Below are 27,734 nucleotides of genomic sequence, written 5' to 3' on the forward strand. Positions count from 1 at the left end.
GGAAAACAGGATCCTGTAAAATGGAAGGTTCAAGATGTTCTGGGTTTTTTTGCAGGCTAGCTTGGCCAAGGGCTTGAACACTGATTAACTGAAAAGATGTTGTGACTTTGAATAGCATTCAAGATTGCTGGGGTGGGTCTGGTCCTTCAGCTCATCCTCATGTACACAGGCTCCTAATGGGGCAGCACTCCTGAATCATCCTATTGTTGTTGTTGTTGTTGTTGTTATTATTATTATTATTATTATTATTATTATTATTATTATTTATGTAGCGCCATCAATGTACATGGTGCTGTACAGAGTAAAACAATAAAATAGCAAAACCCTGCCGCATAGGCTTACATTCTAATAAAATCATAATAAAACTATAAGAAGGGGAAGAGAATGCACCAAACAGGCACAGGGTAGAGTAAAACTAACAGTATAAAAGTCAGAACAAAATCAAGTTTTAAAAGCTTTAGGAAAAAGAAACGTTTTTAGCTGAGCTTTAAAAGCTGCGATTGAACTTGTAGTTCTCAAATGTTCTGGAAGAGCGTTCCAGGCGTAAGGGGCAGCAGAAGAAAATGGACGAAGCCGAGCAAGGGAAGTAGAGACCCTTGGGCAGGTGAGAAACATGGCATTAGAGGAGAGAAGAGCCGAGCGGGGCAATAGTGTGAGATGAGAGAGGAAAGATAGGAAGGAGCTAGACAGTGAAAAGCTTTGTAGCTCAACAGGAGAAGTTTATATTGGATTCTGAAGTGAATTGGAAGCCAATGAAGAGATTTCAGAAGTGGAGTAACATGGTCAGAGCGGCGAGCCAAGAAGATGATCTTAGCAGCAGAGTGGTGAACAGAAACCAATGAACTGATGTGAGAAGAAGGAAGGCCAGTGAGAAGAAGGTTGCAGTAGTCCAACCGAGAAATAACCAATGCATGAACAAGAGTCTTGGCAGACGAGACAGACAAAAATGATCGAATCCTGGCAATATTATACAGGAAAAAACGACAGGATTTAGCTACTGCCTCAATATGAGGAATAAAGGAGAGCGAGGAATCAAATATAAAGCCTACAATTCATAGGTTTCTTTCTTGGAATTTAAACTGGACCCTTACAGTGCTTATGATCCCAACCTTTGAGCCCAGGGAGAAGATATCTCTAAAAAGCCTCATATTGTAAACTGTGTTCTTAGTGGTGGTGATTTCAGCATGCAGGCTGTCTGACCTGGGAGCCTTGTCTTCCAACACATTACTTTGTGTGTTTCACAAGGAAAAAGTAGTTCTCTGCCCATATGCTACCTTGAGGAAGCAGCCTCCCAACAGAGTGATGGCACATTTAATTAGTGGCATCCTATAATGCCACTTTGGCTGCATTATAGGCAAGTTCCTCTCTGGAGGAAATATATAGAGTAGCCCATGGGCTTCTGCCCACACATTTACATGACATTATAAGTTGGAAAGTCTCCTCTATTGATGAAGCCTTTGGCAGGAGGGTGCTGCCATCATCAGGTGAGGTTTACTGGACTCCCACCCAGGAATGGCACTGCTGTTACACATTCTGAAGGACCGACTAGTCTGCATGCCCTCATGGAGTCCTGGGAAAAAAAGGAAATTCTTACCATGAATTTCTTTTTCCAGGACTCCCGAAGGGCATCTTCCCATCTTTTCAGTCCAGTGTATTAGTGATTCAGGAGAGGTAATAGGGGTTCTCAGTTATTGGCTATTTTCCCAGTAGTTGACAGTGTAAGTGTTACAGTTGTTATCATTAATACCTTTGGTTTGTGGGAAGAAGGGTTTTCTGCTTTTGTAGTTTCATTCTGGAGATCCTGGGTAGCCCTTCCACTGGAGGAGATGAGCCCTTTCTACTGACTCGAGGAGGAGGAGAGGCTATTCTGAAGAATAAATTCATCTGCCTGCTCTCCGGGAGTCAGGAAACAAAAAGTAATACATGGTCATACATACATTATCTCATACATGGTCAGACACATGTGCATCACAGTGGAGTTTAGAGCACAGATCTGATGAGTCCTTATAAGAGCGCCTACAACCACTTTCTGCATCAGTAACTATGATATAGTACCAATCCTGTTCCTGAAAAAATCATCTTTTTAATTACATATGTAAATACACAAATTAGCTGTAGCCTTTAGTCACATTATATATAAATGCAGAACACACTGTCCACCTCTAGACTCTATTGTTAATATGAAGTTCACACTTCATGCAGTTGGCATGTTGGCTGCACGACTATAATAACGTGTAAAGGGGAGACAAGTTTCTCTCCCCAAGAATTTAATCTGTGGACCCATGCTAAAGAGTCACTAGCCACCATATCCTCAGATTTCTCAACCTGGAATTAGAATACAAAAGCCTCACAAGCAAACATACTTGGAAAGAACATTTTAAGGCAATATTTTTAGATGTCTTTAGAGCATTTAGAAGAACACTCCCTGCTGTGTACTCACAGTAGGAGCTGTCAGGTCATTCTTGCTATTCTGTTCAGACTTCTATTTTTCTCTGCCTGGGCAGCAAGTCACATCTGTTTAATCAGAACTGTGTAGTAGCATTTAAACACCTGACTGTATTTAAAATAAGTCTTAGAAGGTTTCAGCAAAGCTGAATGAAGCAGTTTGTGTTTGGGCTAATGGCAAAATATTTAGAAATACCAGGGATAAGAATATCTGTATACTTATTGAGAACTCCCACTATGTTCAATGGTGCTGAGTCCTAAGTGTACACTGGATTGCAACCTTATAGTATTTATAGTATATAACAGTATTTATAAGGTGCCACAACATTGCAAGATTGTGGATTTAAATGAAATATGTTGCTAAAAATCAGTATTTTTAGTAATTTGTATTACATTACTTTATCAAAAGCACTTAAGTATTGTGATACCTGCTAGTTCTTCACACGATTTGTTTCCCTGTCTTAAAAATTAATTTCAACATCTATAATGTGTACTGAAAAGATTATTATGGATTACAAATGAAAAGCATAGATGTCCCTTGTGCAAGTTATATGGCTTTACAGACCAAGCCAGTGAAGTGCTATTCTGAATGGTAATCCCACAACAGATATTGTTTCTGTGAAATATTTATTTTTATTCTTCTGCAAGACTTTAGATTGCTCATAATGTTCTCTTATAAAGGAAAATTTAATAGGTTTTTATCCAGCTGTGTCCTTCTGTTCACAGAAGGTTCTTTGATCCAACAGAACTTTCTGTGAACAAAAGGAGGGGAGGCCATTTTTGCTCATTCTCCTTTGCCTGTGCAGTTCCCTATGAACTCCTGTGTCTGCTGGAGAGGATTGGGGAGCCCGCCAGAACAGTGTAAGAAGAATAAATATGAGAGGGATGTTCTTTTCAAAGTCCTGTTTGTGATCTTTCTAGGGAATCTGGTGAACCATTGATTTGATCCAGCAGGGCACATTTCCACATGAAAGGGAAATATCTTCATACAATTGCAGAGTCTTAAAAATAAACTCATATAATGGTTTAGGGTTTCTTGTTTTTAGATATTCTAATAATTATTGCGGACCAGGATTCAAGAATAATAAACCTAGCAAGCTTTACAGTTTCAGACAACATAATACACTGTACTTGGCTGTCCATGACACTGGTCCAAATTGAGGAGTATCGATAGCACCATCCAGTGCATGCATATTCTCAGAGCCAATTATCCTTTTTCAAACATTAGGAACTATAGATCAGATTCCATTTTCTCTATTTTCAGTAACTAGCAATCATAAAATTTCAGTACATTCGGAATACTCAAAATATTCCATGCAAAGAGTTAATTCAACATCAGCTACAAAAAAGACATCTTCTCCATGCACTTTCATCTACAGAGGTATACATTCCAGGATAGAAAAAAGCTTCCTCAAAAACACTGATGGTGCAGACCAAATAACACTTCTTATCTATCATGTTGGGAGAATCGCAAAAATTACAGAATTAGCCAGACCAATTCAACTGAAAACAGCAAGACTGATTCCACTTCACACTATGGCCTAAGCTACACCTACCATTTAACCCGCAACAGAGGAGGGAAGATCCTGCAATGTGTTTATCGTGAGATCCCTCCTCTGTCTACACGTGACATGCGACGACCTCAGCAGGAGAGGTGTCATGTCCGCCATTTTTAAAAAACAAATTATAGGGGCAGCAGCACATGAACACTCAAGCACTAAAGGTAAGCGGGTTTTTAAAATTTAAATTAGTTTCCCCACTCCCCCCAACCTACCCCCAATGGGTGCAACACTCCTGAGGAGCGTTGCACCCCGTGCGCAGCTCCCGGCTCCTCGCGAGGAATTGCGCTGAGCCGGGTCAACCCGCAGCACCTGGCCCCACGTGCAGGCCAAAGGGGAGGGCGAGATCCCAGGGCAAGAGAGGGATCATCCCTCCCTGATCCTCGGATTCCCTGTGCGTCATATGGACGCACAGGGACGATTCCGGGGATCACCCTGGGATTTCGCGTGGTCTAGCTATGGCCTATGACTTCAGATTCAGCTAAATAAATGGAGGCCTCAAAAGGAAACACTGACTATGTGGAAGAAACCACCTCAGGCTCTGACTTTTGCACCATCTCAAACCCAGTATTTCATTACTGAGAAAACTATCCCTCCACTAATGCATCCATTATAATAGTAAGAACTATGTAGAATGTGGTTAAGCAAGGGCGCTATAGGCATCTACTGAATAATGCCTCTGACGTCACTGTTCATGAGTCATACGACCCTGTTTCCCTGAATCTTGATTTCCCATACTTGTGACATGTTACCTGAAATAGGCAGTTTAGATGTGCATGCACATATATGCATTGTGTGAAGATACAGATAGTAAGCTTTCACTTGTAAAGTTTTAAAATTTATTTTATTTGTAACGTTTATATAATAGAATCTCTCAGCAGTCCACAACATTAAAACACAGCCTAAAACACCTCCAACTACGATAAAGGAGCAGTAAAATGAAGTGGCATAATTAGTTTACTTACACCCTAGGGAAAGTCTGGGTGAAAAAGTATATCTTAAAGAGGCATTTAAAAGATGCCACATTTTGCTCATAAGCACCTGAAACAACAAGCAACTGCATCCTTAGATAATCTTCTCTGCAGAAAGATAAACACCTTAATAAAAAGGTGTGGACATGTATGTTTTTCTCTGCCAGGAGAATATTTATAAAAGCTTGAATGAAAAGGTAGAAATTACAGAGTTACAAATTAAGTGATATGTATTTCAAACCTTTTTTTCTTTATTTTTCTCTTAAATGAACTTTTGACAAATACTGCCCTCTGTTGATTACTTGCAGTCACAGAATGAATGCACAGAAAGCAAATCTTTTTTAAAAAAACAAACAAAAAACCTACGGCCAACCACGTCATCAAAAGCAGCACAGGTCTTGTTTACAGATCATGCGAAGGCCGTCGTCTCTTAGAAGCCATGTGTTTTCCTCATAACTACATCTGTGTTCCTAAAACAATATGAGGAATACATTATAAAGTGGAGAAATGTGCTTTGTGCCATAATACAATTTCTGGTGCTCCTAAAAGATCAGTATTTTATATTTTGTCATGCAGAAATAGGACTATCTATGATGTGTATGTGAGTAAAAGAGCCAGCACAAAATATTCATGTTTAAATGAATATTGTGAATGACAAGGTGTTCAGACTATTTGTGTTCTGTGTCGTGGTGAACCTGTAATAGGAATGAGGAAACAACATCTAATCATACAGTGGAGTTTATATTTATTTGAGCCTAATAACATGAGAATCTGCAACAAGTGTGGGCTTTCACCTGCACTGCTAACCACATTGTTCCTTTCCCCTTCTGCTATATCTCAATCTGTAACCTGCATGCTATGCTTCTGTTGATGTAAAATCCATATCAACTAGAAATAACAGCTATGTTGGAGTGGTTCAGATATTATTTATGTGGTCATGGAAAGTTTGCCAAGGGGAGCATGTCAACCCCAATAGTAGGCATGGCTGTACAATATGTTGTTTGCACCTGTCTGTGAAGAACATGTTCGTGGCATAGATAAGTGACAAGTTAAAGCTCATATCAGTATCAAAATGTGCATCCAGTTCTGCACATTAAATGAACTTAGAAGGGACATTTTAGGGTGTTATTCTTTATTCTTGGATAAGGATTTAGACAGCTGTACAATTGGATTTTGGCAGCTGTACACTTCAGTAAGTACCTTGTTGTGTGGGATTTTCCCCACAAGAGATGATTGTGCACTGGTAAGCTATGTAATGTTCCAATCAATATCTATCCAAATAGCAACTAAATGTCAACAGATATATCGACAAATTCCATGTTCTCACATTATCAGATAGGCTTGTTAACTGCTTAATTCAGTCTTCTCCAACCTGGTGCCCTCTAGATGTTTGGAACTACAATTCCAATCAACCCCAGTCAGCATGACCAATGGTCAGGTATGATGGGGGTTGTGTTCCAAAACATCTGGATGATGTCAGGTTGGGGAAGGCAGCTTAATTGCTTATTTATTACACAGTATCTAGAAGCATAAAAATCTATGTGAATGCTTTTAGTTAATAAAGTATGGGATGTGAAGCTACATTTTGATCATATATCTGTCCATGCCTTATTTTGTTGCACGGAGCAGATAAAGGTGTGATAAACCTGGATGGGTTATGATCCTTTCCTATGCAGACAAACACATTGATGCATTGCTCACCCTCCCAACTTAGAGGGAGAGCAGCATGCAATGGAATTTCCACTGTTACCTCAGATCAATGATCTAAGATAACAGCAGGGATTCCTCTTGCAGCTTGCCCTGGAGGAACAGGGTTTGGGAACGGCCTTGGTCACGGTCCTATAGGCCAGATGGGGTGGCCTGGTGGGACAAAGATCCCCATTCCTGATGTAGTATATACCCATGGTGGTTTAGCAAGTAAAAAATAGTGTACATGTGGAAAGAATACCACTGCTTGGTGGATCTATCAGGTGCAGTTTTATTTTTGTAAGAACTGGCTTGCAAAATGCTTTCATTGACTTGCTAAGCTGTATGCTATAAGCCCAGCAATTTGTCTGTGTTGTTGTTTTTGTTATGGGCTGAACACTAGAGCAATGATTTCTATGAACCATTATCTGCTAATTAAATTCATTGCCATCTTACATTGGAATTTTATATATGTTTCACATTTGCAACTCATGCATCTCAAAAAGACTAGGTGACTGGGCCAAAGAGAATCTCTGTTGTGTTTTGTCATTTGTACGTGATTGTTCTCACTTGTTTACAGGCTCTCCCTCTCTACCAGATAAGTACCGTCATAATCGGGAGCTGATGATGCTACTACCAACACACCGGGACCGACCTAGCAGTGCCATGTATCCTGCAGCTATCATGGAAAATGGACAGGCAAGGATTTCAGTGATTGATTTATTTTTTAAGTATGCAAGATCTAACATGGAATTAGCATACAGATACATTTTCTGGACATAAAAAGACACGCTTTGGAAACGGGGACTAATGGGAGGGAGGAAATTGAAATTGGCTTTACCAGAGGAGATACTTTCTGCTCCCCAGCCTTCCCTTTCTTTGAGTTAGGGACAACAGGTGCAGTACTCAGCAGGCAATTCCTTATCCTGTCTTTTGACTCACCCTTCTTGTATGCCTTCCATTCTTAAAAGAGAGAGAGCAGGAGAGAGAGGAGGGAAAGGGAAAGAAAGTGGTTCTGAATCCCTTAACGTGAGGGATTCACGTTAAGCAGGCTGTATACAAGCAGGCTGTGCTGCTGCGCATCCTTCCACAATGAGAGAGGCATTGCTTCCCTCCTGGAAAGCCATGCTTAACAGTAGGAGCTACTGGGAATGTTTGTGCCACAATTAATGTTGCTTCTTTTCTTATCCATCTTGAACAAGGTGCTTAGCTATTCTCTCTTCCTTTATTTGGCATCTTATTATAACCAGCCACAATAGCTTAGAAGAGAGACCAGCTTTGCAATATTAATTGAATGTCAAAAATCGGATATCTAGTGAATGTTGATGGAAGAAGCAAATTTCATAGTTAAATGCTTGTGAGAGAAAAGCCAGAATTCTATAATGAAACAAATGGCATGACCTTATCCCATGCATAGTTGAGAATTTACATGTAGTTAGATGATGATTTAAGAATTACACATTCTACTTGCTTGTATGCAAAAAATGGACTCTTACTGCTTGTTAATTTTATTATTGTTTGGACACTAAGAGGCCTAAATAAATCTATGCATGCTGCAAGGGTCTCATTGGGTTTTGATTGTCCTGAACGAGCCTTTCCTAAACTGGTGCTTCCATTTATTTTAGAGTGCAGCTCTCATAATGCCCTAGGCAGCATGGCTAATGGTCAAGGATGATGGGCACCAGGTTGGGGAAGTCTGTCTGAACAAATAAAATGGTCACATTCTCCAAGAAACTTACACTATAACTAAAAAGCGAGTTGGTTGATAGCAATATGCTGCCATTCCTGTGAGTGAGATATGCCTTTGCAGAAAATAAATTCAACCATCCTAGGGTTCTATATTGGCAAATACGTAGTAGTTTGTTCTCAATGTGATGTCTTTCCTCTTTTTTAGCACCCAAATTTCCAGCGAGCCTTGCTCCAGCAAGTGATTGGACCGTGCAAACCCTGCAGTGATCCCAATCTGTCTGTTGCTGAAAAAGGTACTGCTTGCTCTATTTATATTTGATTTATGACATTTAAATCAAATACTGCTTTTTGTTACAGTAGTTTGACATTAGTAGTATCTCATTTTATGTTTATGAAAAATGGCCTTATTACTAATCTCTTTTTGTAAACCACCCAGAGAGCTTCGGCTATGGGGCAGTATATAAATTTAATAAAGAAAGAAAGAAAAAGATGAGTTCATATGTGACATTTTTTCTATACTGAGATAATCTAATAAAACCAAACATATATCTCATAACATTTGAAATATACCAAAATTGTTTATTTTGTTATGAGCATGTGGAACAAGTAGGTGATGCATGCAGGAGATGCCCAAACTGTATACTCTCAGCAGAATATACAGTTTTGTGCCACACCTCAAACTGTTAAGTGTCCATGAAGGGAAAACATCACTTATAAAGCAGCCTGTAGAATCATTGAAGATACTGCTTGTTTTATTTCTGGTTTTCATGTGTATTCTGTTCTAAAATTAATCACAAGATTGCCCAAACTAAAGAAAATAAATAAGTTTTAGATAATGTGGGTTAAGATCCAACTGTTGAACACAAGGATATGAATATCAATTTTTATTCCATCTGTAGGGCATTTATATTGATTGGCAGCACATTTGAGATGTTCCTTGTGTTCCCAAATAGTAATGGTATTTAGTAAATATTCTGTGAAATGGTGGAATTTCATTCATCATTCTAAATTAGTATTTAAAAGAAATTGTCCAGGAGCAAAGAGCAGACACCTGCTTGATCAGATGAACAAGCCAGCAAAGAAGCTGTTTACTAGTAACCAGCATCACTCAGATGGGATTCACTTGGCGCTAAATGAAGGCTATAAGAAGGACCTTGTCCTGATTCCAATAAAGAGGTCTGCTGTGCAATGCACAAAGCTTTATTCAGTAAATAGATGTCTCTTCACACCTGAAGGGAATATAAAGACTTGGGGCTATCCTCTAAGCTTAATTAGGTTAACAAAGCAAGGTAGTTGCCTATCAGCTAAATGAACAGTTTCTCCACAGTGCCCAACAAGCTTTTACTGAATCGCTCCTTCAGTAAACAAGACCTCAGAAGTAAGCATAGGGCTGCAGAGAACTTCTTTCCAATTTGCTGTTTAGGCTTTTTAAAAAAGCTTCTGAGTGACCATACTATTAAAAGTCAGTTCTACATGTGTTTACTCAGAAGTAAATCTCTTTCTGTTCAATGGGGATTTCTCAAAGGTAGGCAAGTATCGGATTTTAGTATGTGTTGGATGTAAAAGCAATTCAAATCAATGGGATTTACTCTTGAGTAAGAGAACCAGCAGATCTCTATTTTATGAAATGGAGATGCACAGCTTCACATTATCAAAGTAAAGGAAATTAGATCCTTCACAAATACAAACAGGTGGAATTTCACATTGGTGAAGTATCAGGAAAATGGTTTAAGGGGGGAATTTTTTTAAAATCCTTTAAAAATCAAGGGATGAACCGATCTGATTCAAACTTGGCAAGCCTAAAGCTCTACGTAAGAGCTCTTAAGGTCCCAAGTTTCATCTCTTTATCTTTAAAAATGAGGGAGGTGCAGGCAAGGACAGTGGGGTTGGAGCAGTAAAAAGTCCATTAATTTGAATGCGGATTACTGGAGGAGAACCGCACCGCCCTCCCCCTTCATCAGCAAGACTCCATTCAAAGCACACACACCCAACAAAGGAAAAAGTGAGGGGACAGCACTACACAGAACTTAAGAGTGCATTAAAGTCACTTGGGGAAAATAATCCAGTCTTTCCCCACACCAAAATAATTTGCAAAACAGGAAAAGAGGTGAAATGGGTGCAGGACAGGGACAATGTCATGTGATTACTGTGCTGCAAAACCAGATACAAGGTGTGGCGAGAGTGCGCTAAACTGCTGGTGTGATGGAACTCTGAGAGCCCAATTGAGACTCTGAAAGCCCACCCCCCACACTAGAGAGAATGATCCTGATTCTGACAGACCCCTTGCTTTTATCCTCACCCCACCCCAAGGAGTCGGTCTTTCTTCGATACTGATGCAAAGTACACATCAGTGACTACAATAGACATCAGCTGCTACTCATATTCTACACAAAACATATCTCAAACAAGTCCAAACTGAGATCCTAGCTTCTCCTTCACTCTTGGGCTATTTATAGGCCACATAAGTGATTGTAGCATTGTTGCTCTTGACAACATCACTGGCAGTGGTGACACATTTCATTACAATGTCAACAGCAGTGAAGTAGCATGCTGTGCTAAATTTATTATTTTTATTTCTATCCCGCTTTTCAATCTAGAAGGATCTTCAAGGCAGCTTACATAAAATAATACAATTCAATAACTTTGGGACTGCTTCTACCCCTTTCAATGCATTGCTCTGGGGTTTCATAGTTTCATTCCTGTTGGAATCATATGCCATCACAGGACATAGCTACTTGTTTTGGGCTCTTCTAGTCATAGTCATCATTTTCTGGTCAGGGTTAGTATTGCGGCTACTATCCACCCCTGCAGGGGTGGTGGACCTATTAGGATGGTCCACCCTCGAAGGCTGATGGATCCTCTTGGATTCCAGAAAGCCTTAGAGGGTTCTATGGCAGGTATCATCGACGATCCTATTGAAGCCCTGGTTTACAGATGGAATCAAGACCTAACTAGGGCTATTGACACGATCGCCCCCAAATGTCCTTTCCAGCTCGTTTCTAACCAGGCACCCTGGTATACAGAAGAACTCAGGAAGCTGAAGCGGGAAGGAGGACGACTAGAGCGCAGATGGCAGAAAACTCGACTTGTATCCGACAAGACATGACAGAGAGAACATCTTCATTCCTATGGGGTGGCAATATGTGCAGTGAAGAAAGCTTTCTTCTCTGCCTGCATTGTGTTTGCAAATTCACATCCAGCTGAACTGTTCAGGGTGGTGAGTGGTCTAATGCAGACACCTTCCCCCCTGAACCCAACTTTAGAGCCTTCGGTAGTTTGCTGTGATGCCTTTATTGATCATTTCACAGATAAAATCTCTTGGATAAGAGCCGACTTAGACTTAGACGGCTCTTATAGCAGAAGCTGACAATGGAGTGTCCAGCAACTCAACGAGTAGGATTACACTGGATCAGTTTCAGTTGGTGAGTACCAAGGACGTGGACAAGCTGATTGCAAGAGTGAGGAAGACGACTTGCCCTCTCGATCCCTGTCCTTCTTGGTTGGTCGCCCAGGGAGGAGATGCTGTTAGATTACAACTACAAAGTATTATTAATGCATCTCTCAGGGAGGGGAGTTTTCCATCATGTTTAAAAGAAGCGGTGGTATGGCCACTTCTAAAAAAGCCCTCCCGAGACCCTCTGGATCTTAACAACTATCAACCAGTATCAAATCTTCCATTTCTAGGCAAGGTGATCAAGAGGGCGGTTGCTCACCAACTCCAAGCAGTTTTGGATGACACAGATTTTCTAAACCCATTTCAAACCAGCTTTAGAGCAGGATACGGAGTTGAGACTGCTATGGTCACCTTAGCGGATGATCTACGCCTGAGTATTGACAGGTGGAGTGTGTCCCTGCTGGTACTCTTGGACCTCTCAACGGCTTTTGATACCATTGACCATGGTATCCTTCTGGATCGCCTGAGGGGATTGGGAATCGGGGGCACTGTGCTTCGGTGGTTCCGGTCCTACCTCTCTGGCAGGTTCCAGATGGTGATGCTTGGAGATAGCTGCTCCTCAAAAAAGGAGCTGCTGTGCGGCGTGCTGCAAGGTGCCATCATTTCCCTAATGCGATTTAATATTTACATGAAACCGCTGGGAGAGATCATCCAGAGACATGGGGCGGAGTGCTATCAGTATGCTGATGACACCCAAATATATTTCTCTGTGCCTTCGACTACAGCGTCAGCTAAGGATAGTGTGTCTCCTCTGAATGAATGCTTGGAGGCGGTAATGGGCTGGATGAGGAAAAACAAACTGAAGCTGATTCCAGACAAGATGGAAGTGCTCGCTGTCAAAGGCCACAACCTGAGTTTGGAGGTGTGTCAACCAGTTCTGGATGGGGCTACACTCCCCCTGAAAGACTGTGTTTGCAGCTTGGGGGTGCTTCTGGATCCGTCGCTCCAAATGACAGCCCAGATAAATGCGACGGCCAGGAGTGCCTACTATCAGCTTCGGCTGATACGCCAGCTGCGCCCCTTCCTAGAGTTGGAAGACCTAAAGACTGTAGTGCACGCACTGGTAACTTCGAGGCTTGACTTCTGCAATGCGCTCTACATGGGGCTACCTCTGTGCCTAGTCCGGAAACTTCAATTAGTCCAAAATATGGCAGCCAGGCTGGTCACTGGTACACCTAGGGTTGACCACATTACACCAGTTTTAAAATCTCTTCACTGGCTGCCGATTAGTTTCCGGGCAAAGTACAAAGTGTTGGTTATTACCTTTAAAGCCCTACATGGTTTGGGTCCCGGCTACCTGTGGGATCGCCTTCTCCCGGACAATCTGCCCCACACACTCAGGTCCTCTGGGAAGAATCCACTTCAACTAGCGAAAACTAAATTAACAACTGTTACCCAGAGGACCTTTTCTTCTGCTGCTCCCAGACTGTGGAATGGCCTGCCGGATGAGATTCGTCAACTTGACAGTCTTTTAGAATTTAAAAAAACAATAAAGACTGATCTATTCCGGCAGGCCTATCCAGTGAAATTTTAGAATGTTTTCAGGATGTTTTAATCATGTATGGTATGTTTTAATCTGTTTTAATGTGTATTTTATATCATGTTTTTATACTGTTTGTTTTATACTTTGAATTGTTTTAGTTTTGGTGAACCGCCCAGGGAGCTTCAGCTATTGGGCGGTATAAAAATGCAAATAATAATAATAATAATAATAATAATAGACAGAAAAGACAGGGGCTGTATCTCTCCACAGGTCATTTCAGCCTGACACTGCTTCCCATGTCCAATTTTTCATCCTAATATTCCTTCCTGTCTGATATCCATTTCTCTTCATGTTTATTTAAATTACTCCATGTTCCACAGGCTACCTGTAAGCCATAAATCCCAAGAGCACTGCTAACATTGGAGCAATTTTGTGCCCTGGGTAATGATGGGCTTTTACTAAGACATTTCTTTTTAAGTACTTTGTTAGTTTATTCAAAAGATTTATATCTTGCCTTAGGATTAAATAATATTGAAGGCAGCTTACATAAAAGATTTAAAAAGGTAATTCAAAGACAATATAATTAAAACTAACAGAAAATACCTGAGAAATCAGAAGAATAAGCAGTATTATTTAAAAAAAACATCCGGAGTTATAGCTTACTGAAGCTTGAGTAAAGCATATTAAAAACATGACTAAGAAAAAAGCTTATAGAGTTGCTGAAGAATAAAGTCATTACAGTCACCTATGAAAACTGCTATTCACTTCCTTTGTTTATACATCATCATTAATCACGATCATGACTCCAAACTGGGGCTCAGCTAGTGCTGTATTCTGACTAAAATGAGAAGAAAATTACTTCCATTATAATCTTGGCTTTACCATTGTCTGTGAAAATTGGGTGCACTTCAAGACTGCAACTTGTCTGCTCCTTCCTCTTCCAACCACAATACTCTCTTCCACTACTAAGGCTGATATGTGACCTCTGGCCAAGACCTGTGCCTGAATTTCCCTATTGATTAGATTATGGTTGATGTTTGACAGTGAGAGCGATTTCTTAAGAAAGGATCTGTGCAAATCTTGGTAAGAGTTATTAAAACTGTCAAAATTTTTAGAAAGCATCTCGTTTTTTGTATGATTGCTACCATGGGTTATGTAAGGGCCTTGTCTTTATGAGGTGTATATTTATACAGTTCTCCTTTTGTTTGATTTCATGATGTGTCAGAAATGTGTGTTTTTAAAAAATGGTTTGGAACTGGGGCAACCTATTTACTTCATCTTGGTCATCGCGGCACAGTAACAGGCTCTGTTCTGCATACTGAAATTTCTTAGTTACTCCTTTCTTTATTTTGCTTTTTAAAAATAAAAAAAAATCTAAAAGATCTGTTCTTGGTCTTTTGATCATGTTAATTCCTGGAAGCTGTTCTGTTATTGCGATAATATTCAAAGTTCCCTATCACTCACTACCTTCACAACAGAATATACCTAACAGCATGGGACCAGTCCCAAAATACTCCAGAGAGTTTGAAAGAAAGAAAATGTCAGCCTTCAGTGCCACCAAGTCCCAGTGAAATTTGTATTACATTACCCAAATTCCATCTGTTTCCATCCTTCAGCTGTTCCAGCAGCACCAAGCAGCTGGAGTCTGGACAGCGGAACCAGAGAGGCCTTGCCATTCCTGTCTGCTCATGTTGGGAGCATCCTGGCCCCACCAGTGCCTCCCCGAAGCCTACCCCATGGTAAGGAAATGGCCAGTAGGTCTGCAGGGAAAGGCCTGCATTAATGTGCAGATGAACCATGTGAAGGCCCACACTGACATCTTATTTTCCTTCTGTAAAAAGAAAAATGGAAGAGATTTCCTGATTCTCTTGGCTGACAGTTACAGAAATATTTAAAGTTTCAGCAGTACTATGAATATGCTTTGGGACTGGAATTAAGCTTGTGAGTGGTATAAACTAACCTGATGTCTTGCTAAAAGCTTTAGCCTACAAATGAATATTTATTGAGCTGCAGTTATTGAAGAAAAATTGAGGTTTCACATATTTAATGCTAAAGAGCCTGTTGTCTTGCCACGGGAGCCTTGATATTATATCAGCTGTGGGTGAAATTCTATAGATACTATTGTATTTTTGCTTGTTCTTTCTGTTAATATGGACATTGGATTCCATGTAAAAGGACTGGATTCTTGGAAAACAGCACTGGGCTATGGGGATTAACATTTGTCTTAACTAACATCACAGAAAACGTAAGGAGTATGATCAGAAACACCAACTGACATATTGCTCTTTGATTTATCTCATTTAAGGTCACTATTCGCTACATTTTGATGCCTTCCATCACCACCTTAACGATGCCCCCCCAGCACTGCCTGCACGGACACTGCGCAAGGTAAAAAAAGATCTCTCCAACTACAGAAATCCATCTAATCTAGTCGATGTACTGGAAGCAATTTCCCGCCAGTTAGTTATTCATATTGATTCACTCCAATGTTTGCCATGAGAGTTCAGTAGATCACCATCCTGTTATTTAGACTAGTGCTTGAAGACATGTCTGTTGCCACCTAGACCAAGGATGGGGAAGTGTGGCTCTCCAGATGTTGTTGGACTGCAACTCCCATCATCCCCCATCATTACATATGCCGACTAGGGCTGGTGGGAGTTGCAGTCCCACTCCTGACCTAGACATTCATGAAATTTCTGCCTTACTGCTTCTGAGAGCAACCAGTTCATAAAAGTAGAGCAATTTGTAAGTAGTAAATGTGTGCTCAACTAGAAGGGACGTGGGAGATCTGTGATCAAAATCTATTGCGCTGGGAGTGGGGGGATTTAACTCCTTTCTCCTGCACCAGTTTCCCAGTCTAAATCCTCCCTGCAAGCTGCCATATGTTCCATGGGGGAAAACATACAAGTATAATATGGTAGCAGAGAGAAAATACGTTGTTGGAAAGAAAAGAACTGCCTTTTGTTCTTTTACATAAACTATTTGCCCTGATGATCAGCATTATCAAAGATTAATGACTGGAAGCCGTAATTTGGCTCGACATGATTTTCTGTAGCCCTCTGACATTCATGAATGGCGGAGCCTATGCCATCATTCCAATTTACACTAGATTGTCCTTGCAGTTGTGCTGGCCTTCCATAATTCTTGGAGCACTTCCAAGGTGCAGCACAACTACAGAAAAGGCTGGAGGACAGATTGGGGGAATGACCTCATACCCTCTTACTTACTTACACACCTATATAGCAATAAAGCAATCAAGGTCAGGGCTGGCAGCTAGCCCCTACCCTGAGTCCTTTAGCACTCTAACCCAGCAGGGGAAGTTTCAGGAAGATGCAGGGGCAGGAAGAGGTAGTTCCTGAGAACCTCAATCACTGCAACAAGTTAAAAGTGTCCTGGCAAGGGGGTACCTGTAAAATCTGTTGCTATATATGTACATGTACCATATATAAAAAAATCCCCTTTCTTACTCTGTGTTATTGTAACGATAGAGAAATAAGCATGCCACTGTGTGTGAGACTTGATGTAAGATGAACAACCTCAGTAAAAGTATTCTAAGTATTAAATTTTTAAAAAAATTAAATTAACACTGGTAATATATACCTATTCTTACTAAACATTTTGATTTTGAATTATCCAAGCATACACTTGTAAAGACAGTCATCCTAGGTAGAGAAGTAGACCATTGTTGGGTAGGATAATAAATGCAAAGGAAAACAAGACTTCTGTATCTTGCGTTATAATTGTGAATAAAAGGAAATGTTGATGGATTCTGCTTGTCAAACAAAAAGCACTGCACCTGCTGAAATTTGCTACACTTTGTACAGTTAGATGAATCAAGGTTTTCTTTCTCTCTGGTCACTCTACTGGATGTAAATGCTAAGAACTGAGATAGGAGTTAGCTACACCACAGTCATAATTATTTATATTTGGAACAACCAAAATGTCACAAAATGTTTATACAACTTTTATTTTTCCTCCCCCCTATTTTTTTTTTTTTTTTGTGCCACCTAGCCTCATGAACACTTGCACATTTCATGATATTTTGGTTGGTCCTAATAAAGGTATTGTCTAATTGGTATGGACCAATACAGCTACCTTTGCTTTTTATGATTACTTTTTGTTCAGCCTAATGACCCGACACTGGTATTGTGCTGCTGTCAGAAACAGGAACTTGTATTTGGAAACCTAGGATGTTTGGCATGCTTTAAAAAAAATGAGCACAAAATCTATACCAGCCTTCTCCAACCTGGTGACCTCCAGATATTTTGGCCTGTATCTCCCAACATTCCTTTCTATTGGCTATGATTGCTGGGGCTGATGAACATTAAAGTCCAAAACATCTGGAAGGCACCATGGGGGGAAATGATTCATACAATAGTAATTAACATTCTGTAATCAGGGTAGAATGAATCCATGGAGGTGCAGAAATATCCCTCTGGGTAGTATCCAACTATACCCCAGCACTAGTGCTAATGACCTTGTGCTAACATAAACCAACGCTTGCACACTGTAACAAGTGTTTGCTATGGCAATGGAAAAAAGTGTTAATTTGCCCATTTTCAGTGGCAAATCACTTTTTCTCGTTGCCCTAGCAAGCTGGTTTGTGCTAGCATTAACATCATTTGCACTAGTGCTGGGGCACAACTAGATACTACCCGTTGTACATTTTAACATGTGTTTATCTATTCTCTATTGTTTTTCTTTTAAATAGTCACCTCTTCACCCGATTCCTGCATCACCCACAAGTCCCCAGTCTGGCCTGGATGGAAGCAACTCCACTCTCTCAGGCAGTGCTAGCAGTGGAGTGTCCTCATTAAGCGAAAGTAACTTTGGGCATTCATCTGAACCCCCTCCTCGAACTGATACTATGGATTCTGTCCCTAGCCAGGCCTGGAATACCGATGAAGACTTAGAGACACCATACCTCCCTGTCAGGTACAGTCTCTCGGAGCCTGATGTTCTGGAAACTCTCAAATCCCAGCCATGCCGAAGCCACTCTGCTCCATCTGGAGTCATTCCTCAGGATGCTGTGGACCCTCCAGCTCTTCCCCCTAAACCATATCACTCCCGTCTCCCAAACATGGATAATGAGGAGGGGATGATTTTGGAAGAGGAAGAAAAACACCGGGCACTGCATCGCAAAATCTCCCAGCCAACTAGTGGTGCAAAAGAGGAACAGGCCAGGGTAGCATGGGAGCATGGCATCAGTGAGCAGTAGGCAAAACTATGAGTAAGAATAGTTTGCATGAGCATTCCAGGTCTAAGAAACCAGAAGAGCAAGAGTTTATATGAGGCTTCAGAGAAGAGGAAAAACTGCATTGGTTTATTCTCTGCTGCTGTGAGAAAGACTGGAGCTAGAGACTGGGCCAGCATGTGCAGTTGCTGCTTTCCTTTTTATTTAATTTTATACTTTTCAGATTTTTAGTGGTTTGGGGTTTTGTCTATTTTTTGCAGTGGGTGCTTCATTCCTTCTACAGTTTATCAGACGGCAGGAAGTGATATATATGTTAGCTGTAGACACTTGCAGAAACTGAGAAGTATTTGGATTTTGAGGAGGGATGTGGCATGGAGTTTTTACAAGCTTTCTTCCCAGTTTTGAGATGCGCACAAGTTGAAGCAGTTGCACTAGGAATGTGTTTATTTGCTGTAGTAAGTGAATGCTCATTTTGAATTCAGGGATTCCATGAAGTGTCAAGCCAGAAGATCTTCAGTTTAGAGGCACTTTGACTGAAACGTATTTAAGAAGAAACTGGATCTTCCAGACTTGAGGTGTATAAACTACTTTGCAGTGGTCTCTCTGCATTGCCTCAGGTGTGGTGAATGGCTACCATGTCAATTTTAAGGCATCATTTCAAACATGCTCTTCCTAGTTTGTCACAGACTTTTTGATTTCCTGCTTTTTTCATTGTCGCTGCCATCAGTATTTACCAGTGCTACAGTATGAGGGAAATACCTAGTCATGAGACTTGTAGTCCAGTCTTAGCCTTTCTGTTGCTAGAGAGGTTGTTACCACTAGCATTGTTATTCCAGTTTAGGAATTCGGGGAGTAGTAACTTGTCCCACAGCAACTAGATAACTGAGCTAGAATAAAAGGAAGCGTTGAGCACATGCTTAACCTTTGCATGAAGGCTAAGCATTTGCATATTCCAAACTATTATCTGTCATTATACCATCTCCCCAAACGCCTCTCACTGTTCATAGACAACAGCACTTCCATCTGTGCCAGTATCATAGAAATACCTTGATCTTCAAATACTATGTAAACACAATAAAGACCGGGATTTTAAAGGTTGCCCGCAGAGCAAACAAAACAAAAAATGTTTTGCTTCTTTTTTTTATTAAAAAGACTGATGATGAGGAATGTGGGAGTGAAAAAGGAACCACTGTTTGTATTTATACTCAAGAACTAGAGCAGTAAATTAACTTAACATGCCATAATTGTACATTTTAACCAAAGGAACTGTGGAACATGGTGCCATAAGCTAGTAATGTAACTATGTTTGGCCTAGAAAATATTTGAAGAAAAGGAATATTAACACACAGTAAGCACTGTAGCAAAGTTTAGCTGATTTAAACAAAGAATGCAAGATAATTATACATTGAGAGCTGAAGGATTTTAGTCAGTGTCTATCACTTGTTTCATTCCAGCACCTTAAAAGTGGCCCATAAAATTATCTCTGTTCGAGATCCATTTGTATTGTCCTTCCCCCTGGGGGTTAAGCAAATCCATTTATTTAACTTTTCATAGTGATACCCAAAAGCACATTATGAATTTTATATATATACTAAAGGAGAATAGGAGCACAGAAAATGTAAAGGACTGAACCAGTGTCCACAATAGCCAGTGATTAAGGGTGAAATCCAACGGTGTGTGTCTGCCAACAGAATAGTCATGGTTGGCAGAACGGATTTTCTGTCTCCCTGCAGCCTCCTGCACATACTCAAAATTGTTCCAAAAGGGTTGGTGACCCTTTGAAGCAGATTTGGGGGTATTGAGGAGTGGAGCAGGAGGAGATGAAGGGGAAGGCCTGCTTCATATAGCTGAAGTCCATTTGTACAACAATGGATGGAACCCAGAAACAGAGAAAGAACAAAGTCCTGATTCCCCTGTTCAATCAGTCATTATATACATTATAAAAATGTGTGCTCTGTGTATGGCTGAAATTGTGTTAGTGTGAGGTAAGATACTAAGAGACTTTGCTCAAGCTCTCTCCAGTGCAAAACACATAGTTCTGTCCTTACATTTCAACTAAGCACCAATGGCATGAAAAGGGTATCTGATTTTGTTTTGTTCTCAGCATGTACCAGATTGGAAAAAAAGTTGCATTCACTCTGACCTTTACCCAATAAGCACTATTTTTCCCACTAGGAGAGGTGGCTTTCCAGTGCCACCAGAAATATCTCCTGGCAAGCACAATTTAAATGCAGTAGATGTACTTCAAGTTAATACTGGAATATCAAACATCCAATCAGTATAAATGTTACCCACCTAGAACTCCAGGGGGATTCTTAAGGCATATCACCTTTTGGGAGTTTAAGAAATTAGCAGCACAATCCTAAGCAAGTTTACATAGAAGAGAGACTCATCTGAGTTCTATCTCCTTGATGTGTACTTAGAGGATTGCAGCCTAGGTGTAGCTAGGAGAAGCTTTTGATGTGAATATTGTTCTGAAGGCTTTTTTCTACAGATCATGTAATGAGTTGGCAGATGTAAACAAATATCAACTATTTTCATAATATTCCCATAACCATGAAGTTCCACAGAGAGAAGCAAGTTTAGATATAAGTTAACAAGGATTTGGGGGGAACTGTTGTTTTCTATGTGTGGATTTTAGTTGCTTTTTAAAGGGGGGGGGAATATGCGTGTTAAGTGTAAACTGAAATTTCCAGTATATTTCATTTGCTGAATGTGGAAATTAACCATCATAAACATCAGGAGCCACAAAGTATAATGTAACTCCAGTTGGTGACTGGGTATCCTATGCTGTTTTTCTTAAGCTCATTACTAGATTTTCAGGCCATCAGCACAAGACCCTGTGCATGGGTTTGTACTAACATGGCTTTGAAAGCTAAAGTTTCTATAAAAAGCATAGTAATAATTTCTTTGGACACTAATACCAAAATGGAAAATAATTGTTTTATATTTTTGGACAGCAGAATAGCACACACAATCATGGTGCCTTGGAAGAGGTATAAATTACTCCAAAATATGTTGTTCTTGCCCTTTTTCTGGAGGAGACAATGTCAAAGCAGGAAGAACTCATTCCATCTGCATTAGTAGTAGGAAATATAATTGGATTTTGTTACCAAAGCAAAAGTATAGAGATACCTTCCTCAACAAACATCCCCACACTCACTTTTCCCCCTTCACCTTATAAGAGGGAACTAAACCATATCCTACATGAGGAAGAATGAGATAGCAGGAGCATTGGCGAGGGGATATCATGTTGCTTAATTCCCCTCTATCACAGCCCCCATCATGTTTCTGTGTAAATATCCCACTTGAATGCTGTGTATTTGTACAGGAAATTGAGCAAAAAATGTATAGATTGTGATGTCTGACTGGTACTCCGCCCTGTAAATGTGTTTTTAACCTATGGCAATCTGTTATTTAAAAAAACAAAAACAAAAAAAAATCCTTTAACCAGTTCTTTTTTTGTGTGTCTTCATGTTCAGAAAACCTATATTAACTGTAAGGAACAACAGATCTAAAGGAAAACAAACAAAAAATGTACCAGAGTCCAAAAGATATTTCATTGTATATATTGTGATAGCATGTTTCTTGAAGCAACAAATAAGTGATGTGAATTTTAGGTGTAAATATCTGATGTTTTGTTTTGGGATTTTTCCTTCCCCATTCACTCAACTACTGTGATGTGGAATTAAAGATTAATACCTGATATTAAAAAGTACTGAGCAGATGTACTTGAGGTACCAATGAGATATTTATTGAGATGCCCCCAATACATCTTACCCCATATGTTTTAGCTAAACCAGAGGATGCACTTTATATTATGTTGATCTCCTTTTACATTTACTATTTAGGTTATGGGATGGGAAACTACTGAAGGAACAGGGAAATGGGAAGATTGCTGCAGTCTACTTCAAAGGGAAACATTTGATCATTACTTCCAAGTGTCCCTGTTTTACTCAGTAGTGTTAACCCATATTAAAAATGCTTTCAAGATTTGTGGGTATCATTTTCATATTTTAAAAACTAACTGTAAACAGGCATCACTAGAGGAAGATTAAAGCTTGTTGTAATGGGGAAAGGCTACAGATTCACTGCTGACTAGAACAAGTTTGTCTGGCTCTGTGGGACCCAAAGAAAGGTAGAAAAACCTCTTGCTTGGGGAATACTATACCTGAAAATTCATGTGGATTCTCAATGTTTCTGACTAGTTTCTGTAATGCTATAGTACTCTCTGGCAGCCAATTACCACTGTGAGTCCAAGTTCATGAAGCAGCTTGGCACTGCCCCCATTTGTTGCCAGTCATGAGATTTTAATTATTTGTTTACAACATTTATATACTATTCCATGTGTAAACAGATTCTGGAGCAATGAACAATAAAAGATAAGAATAAAACACCATATTAAAAGTTTAAAAAGCAAAGCAAAACATGATTCCAGTAAAAATTGTGCCTGGTCAATTAAGGAAGGCTTGAAATACAGATGTTGTCAGCGGCTACAATGGTGGTGCCTGACTGATCTCTAGAGGCAGGGAGTTCTACAGAAAGGGAGCCACCACACTGAAGGCTCTTCTTTGGGTGAACTATAATTGGGCCAGAGGAACATGCAAGGCCACCAGGAGCATGCCATCTGATGACCTTAGCGACCAGGCAGGTAAATAAGGGAGAAAGTGCTCTCTCAGGTATCCCGATCCCAAGTTATTTAGGACTTTATACGCTAGTATTTGGCCTGGTAGCAAATAGGCAGCCAGTGCAGCTCCCTCACAAAAGAATTGCATGCTGAAAGGGGGCAGCTCCTGACAACAGCTGATCTCTTGCATTCTACGTTATCTCCAGCTTCCTGAGCAGCCTTAAAGACAGCCCCACATAGAGCACATTTCAGTAAACCAGCCTTGATGTTACAAGTGCATGTACCACTGTGACCATGCTGTCCCTGTCCAGAAGATGCCACAGCTGGTGAACCAGTTGAAACTGGTAAAAGATACTCTTGAGCCACTATGGCCACTTGAGATTTCCAGTGATAATGATGGATCTAGGAGTACCCCCCATGCTATGGACCTTATCTTTTCAAGGGTGCGCAATCCCATCTAGAACAGACAATGACTCAGGGACCACTCACCCACAGGATTTCCAGCTTGCCAGGATTCAGCTTCAGTTTATTGGCCCTCATCCAGCCCATCACTGAATCCAGCATGTGCACAGTCTCACCTGATTCAGATGTCACAGGGAGAGAGAGCTGTGTGTCATCATACTGATGGTACTTGCCTCTAAATTCCCTAATAATCACTCCCAGTAGCTTCATATAGATGTTGAACAACACTGGGGACAAGATGGTATCCTGCGGAACCCCATCAATTCCCAAGAGGCCAAGGAATGGTCACCCACTGTTACCTAAGGGGTTGATTTCAGAGAGCACAGTGCCTTCCAATACCCAGCCTGTGGAGTTCATCCAGGAGGATACAATTGTTGATGGTATCAAAGGCTGATGAGAAATGGAGCAGAATTAATAGGGCTGCACTCCCCATGTCCCTCTCCTGCTAAAGGTCAGGGTAACCAAGGCTGATTTGGTCCCATAACCAGATTGAAACCCAGACTAGAATGGGTCTACATAATCAGTATCCTCCAAGAGCGCCTGCATTTGCTCCACCATGACCCTCTCAAGTACCTTCCCTAAGAAAGTGTTATTTGTGACTGGGCGGTAGTGATCAAATATCACTGGTTGTTTAGTGAGTTTCTTCCAGAGTCCTCCTTAAGGACAGCAGGACCCACCCCTTCAAAACACAAAAATGCATTTTCCACTCCATAGACCTACCCAGCCGTGCCTCCTCAGTTTGCTTTTATTAGCCAGGAAGAACAAGGATCGAAAGGGCACATAGTTAGTTGCATTGCTTCAAGCATCTTGTCATTTCATCAAGCCACAGCAACTGAAATTGATCCAACAAAATCAGGCAGATAGTGGCATCAGACACCTCATCTGGAGCTCTGCTAACAATCGCATCAAGTTGCTGCAGAGATATGTGATTTTGTCCTCAAAGTGCAATGCAAAAAAGTCACTGCTGGTCCCTAAAAGGATGAGGTTCCATTCACTGGGGAGAAGATTAGCAACCAACAGACCACCCAGACGAGCTCTGCTGGACAGCTACTCAATGACACAATAGAAGCAATTGCTGGAAAATCCCCAAGAGCATTCAAAAATCCATTGGTTTCCATCAGTCTCCTGGGGTGGACCATCCAAATGGGTCCCCCAAACCTGCAGGAGGGAAATAATGTCATGAGTTCACCATCCAGATCTACTTCCACTAGTTTATGCTCACTCCATCTCTCACCCAGAGTGCTGCAAACACTTCTCCACTCTGGTTCTCACCCAGGTGAGTCCCACTTATAGCCACCACAAGCTCCCAACCTGGACAGAAGCAGCAGCTCTAGCACACAAAGTCTCTCTACCCCCTGTCTCTCATCCAGGGTAGACAACAGCTCATAAATCCCAAGGACAGAACACAGATGCAGTTCTATCATCAGGAAATCCCTACTCTTACCCCAGGAATACCTCCCACATACACAACAGGTATTAAACTAGATAGGCAGACAAGAGAGAGAGAAGGAAAGGCGTAAGAATAGCATCCTTGCTCTTGTGGCATCACTGAAGGGGTGTACCAAAGGAGCATGTCCCCTCTGACATCACCTCCTTTAAGGATGCCACTACTGGGGCAGGCCTCCACCCCACAGCGGGGGCTGCTTTTATCTCTTAAGGGGCCTGAAGGTCTCAAATGGCTCAGACTCTGCCTTGGCTTGGTGGTTTCTCCAGCAGCTGTCCTCACTCAGCAACTGATGGTCATACCAACACAAGGCAGGATCACTGCGAGGGGGCAGCTGTAAAGCACTTATCCAGAACACTTGAGAACTACAAACTCAATCACAGCTTTTAAAACTCAGCTAAAAACTTTTCTTTTCCCTATAGCTTTTAAATATTGAGTTTGTTCTGACTCTATACTGTTAGCTTCACCCTACCCGGTGCCTGTTTACACTTCCCTGTGCCTGTTTGCATTCTCTTTCCCTCCTTATTGTTTACTACAACTTTATTAGATTGTAAGCCTATGCGGCAGGGTCTTGCTATTTACTGTGTAATCTGTACAGCACCATGTACATTGATGGTGCTATATAAATAAATAATAATAACAATAAAAGTAGTAAAACAGTCCTCTTCCCCCAACTCCAGCTCTCCTCACCAGTCACTATGTGCAGTGTCCAGTCCAGTGTCCTTCGAAGCCTCATCAATGGGGTTGCTTCTATCTCTGAGCAGCCTGAGGGTCTCAAAAAACAATTATTGCCAGATCTGACATCTCAGACTTCAATCCTGTTCTCTTTTTGCAGGAGCATCTTGGGGTCTATTTACCTTTCTTTTCTTCTGAACCCATTTTCTCTTTGTTGTGGTTTATTTTATTTTCCCACAGCTCTCTGATCATTTGTTAGACTATCTTCATAAACAGCCCAATTTGAATAAGTTATTTGAGTAACCTTATCTTTTTTTATTCCTGTTTTTAATTTCTAATAGCCATTCTGCCCTTTTGGCTCCTTTCACCACCCTTGCAAGTGAAACTTTCATTGGGCAATCTCTTTTTATTAACCGTATTATTCCATACAACCACACCTCCTTAAACCTGGAAAGTGTCAAATCAGACTTCCAATCCTCTCCTAGACACACATTCTGAAACTATTCCTATAACTTGAAATCTTAACAAGTACTCTGCTATTATCTCCTTCTCCTGTTGAGTACTTGTCTCAACAAGTCATGAAATGATTACAAACAGAGCTCAGCATATATTGCACTCTTAATTTGTTCCTTATTTTCCCAGTTATTCCTCCGGTCTTCTCATTCTGCCTGCATCACTTTTTCTATACCTGGGGCACAAACTGGAAACATATCCACAACATGCTGCTCATCCATCTGCATCTGGGGCCTAGAACCTTTCCTGAGACCTTTTTCTCAGATTCTGTAGGATGCCTAAAAACTGTCTGAGCAACTGTCTACTGGTGGGGCTTGAGGAACTTGCACTACAATCTGGGGAGTAATAAGCTCTTCCTCAACCTCAGCTTCTCTTCCTTCTGTCATCTCTGAAAGACCTAGGGTTCTCAACCATTTTTGTCTTCTTAAAAGCTCTGTGTGTGTGTGTGTGTGTGTGTGTGTGTGTGTGTGTGTGTGTGTGTGAGAGAGAGAGAGAGAGAGAGAGAGAGAGAGAGAGAGAGAGAGAGAGAGAGAGAGAGAATGAATGAATGAATGAATGGTAGGTTTCTGGGTTGTAGGTTCCTCCTCATACCTGCCCCCACTAGATAGGATAACATTCACATGCTTAGGATTCTTTTTCCCACACAACCATTCCTTTAATGGTAAGGGAGCTGATAGAACTATTTCCTATTGCTCCTAACAACAACTGTCTTCCATTCCTGTTCATAGCACTTTAAATCAACTACACTGGCATCCAAAGAAGGTCCTCCAACTGCTGAACTTTTGTCTTTTGTGCCTGCAGGGCTCCTTTCAACTATCAGAGCCACGCATAAAGCATGATTCTCTTCACATTTCTGTGCAGTCGGCTTTTTCGATAGCACTTTCCAAGTCTGCATTCTTTGTACTGAATAGTTCTAGTTGAGGCTCCAACTGGAATGCAATAGATCTACATATTCCTTCAGACCCTCTCTTTCAACTTCTAAAATACTGCTCACTTAAAGTCATAGAATCTTAGAATAGTAGAGTGGAAAGGGACCTATAAGGCCATTGAGTCCAATCCCCTGCTGAATGCAGGAATCCACCTTAAAGCATCCTGGAAAGATGGCTGTCTTTCTTGAAGCTGCATCTTGAAGGCCTCTAGGGTAGGAGAGCCCACGACCTCCCTAGGTAATTGGTTCCATTGTTGTACTGCAAATTCAAACCTATTAAATGCTTTATTTTTTAAAAGTACAAAAATTAAGAAAAATAGCATGGTAGTTATGTGAGCATTAAAATCTTTTCCTCTGATTACATTCTTGGCAGTGAAAGAAAATGTAACAAATATAAGATTAACTAAAAGAATTCCAATTGAGCGAGCTAGATAACAAACTGAGCATCTAACATCATTGTTTGAATAATATGACTCCTACTCAACACTGTTCTGCATTCCACTTGTGGTTTAAAGCTAAATTGAAACATGCTAAAATTGCTAACTCTTCCTTTTTTACTTCCTGAAAGGGTTAATGAAGTTTGGTTCTTACTTAAAATAGCTTC

At 40.8% G+C, this 27,734-nt stretch overlaps 1 protein-coding gene across 1 annotated transcript in view; it reads left to right on the forward strand.

The window, feature by feature from the left end:
* DOCK3 (dedicator of cytokinesis 3) overlaps positions 1-19,301 on the forward strand; it is a 243,919-nt gene extending 224,618 nt beyond the window's left edge. The window contains exons 51-55 of the mRNA XM_063121109.1: positions 7,242-7,360; positions 8,556-8,643; positions 14,904-15,026; positions 15,593-15,675; positions 17,999-19,301. Of these exons, the coding sequence (XP_062977179.1) occupies positions 7,242-7,360; positions 8,556-8,643; positions 14,904-15,026; positions 15,593-15,675; positions 17,999-18,505 (920 nt within the window). The 3' untranslated portion in view covers positions 18,506-19,301. The remainder of the gene's footprint in view (positions 1-7,241; positions 7,361-8,555; positions 8,644-14,903; positions 15,027-15,592; positions 15,676-17,998) is intronic.
* The last annotated feature ends 8,433 nt before the right edge of the window (positions 19,302-27,734 follow it).

Source organism: Elgaria multicarinata, chromosome 3, assembly GCF_023053635.1.
Source record: "Elgaria multicarinata webbii isolate HBS135686 ecotype San Diego chromosome 3, rElgMul1.1.pri, whole genome shotgun sequence".
Lineage (NCBI taxonomy): Eukaryota > Metazoa > Chordata > Lepidosauria > Squamata > Anguidae > Elgaria > Elgaria multicarinata.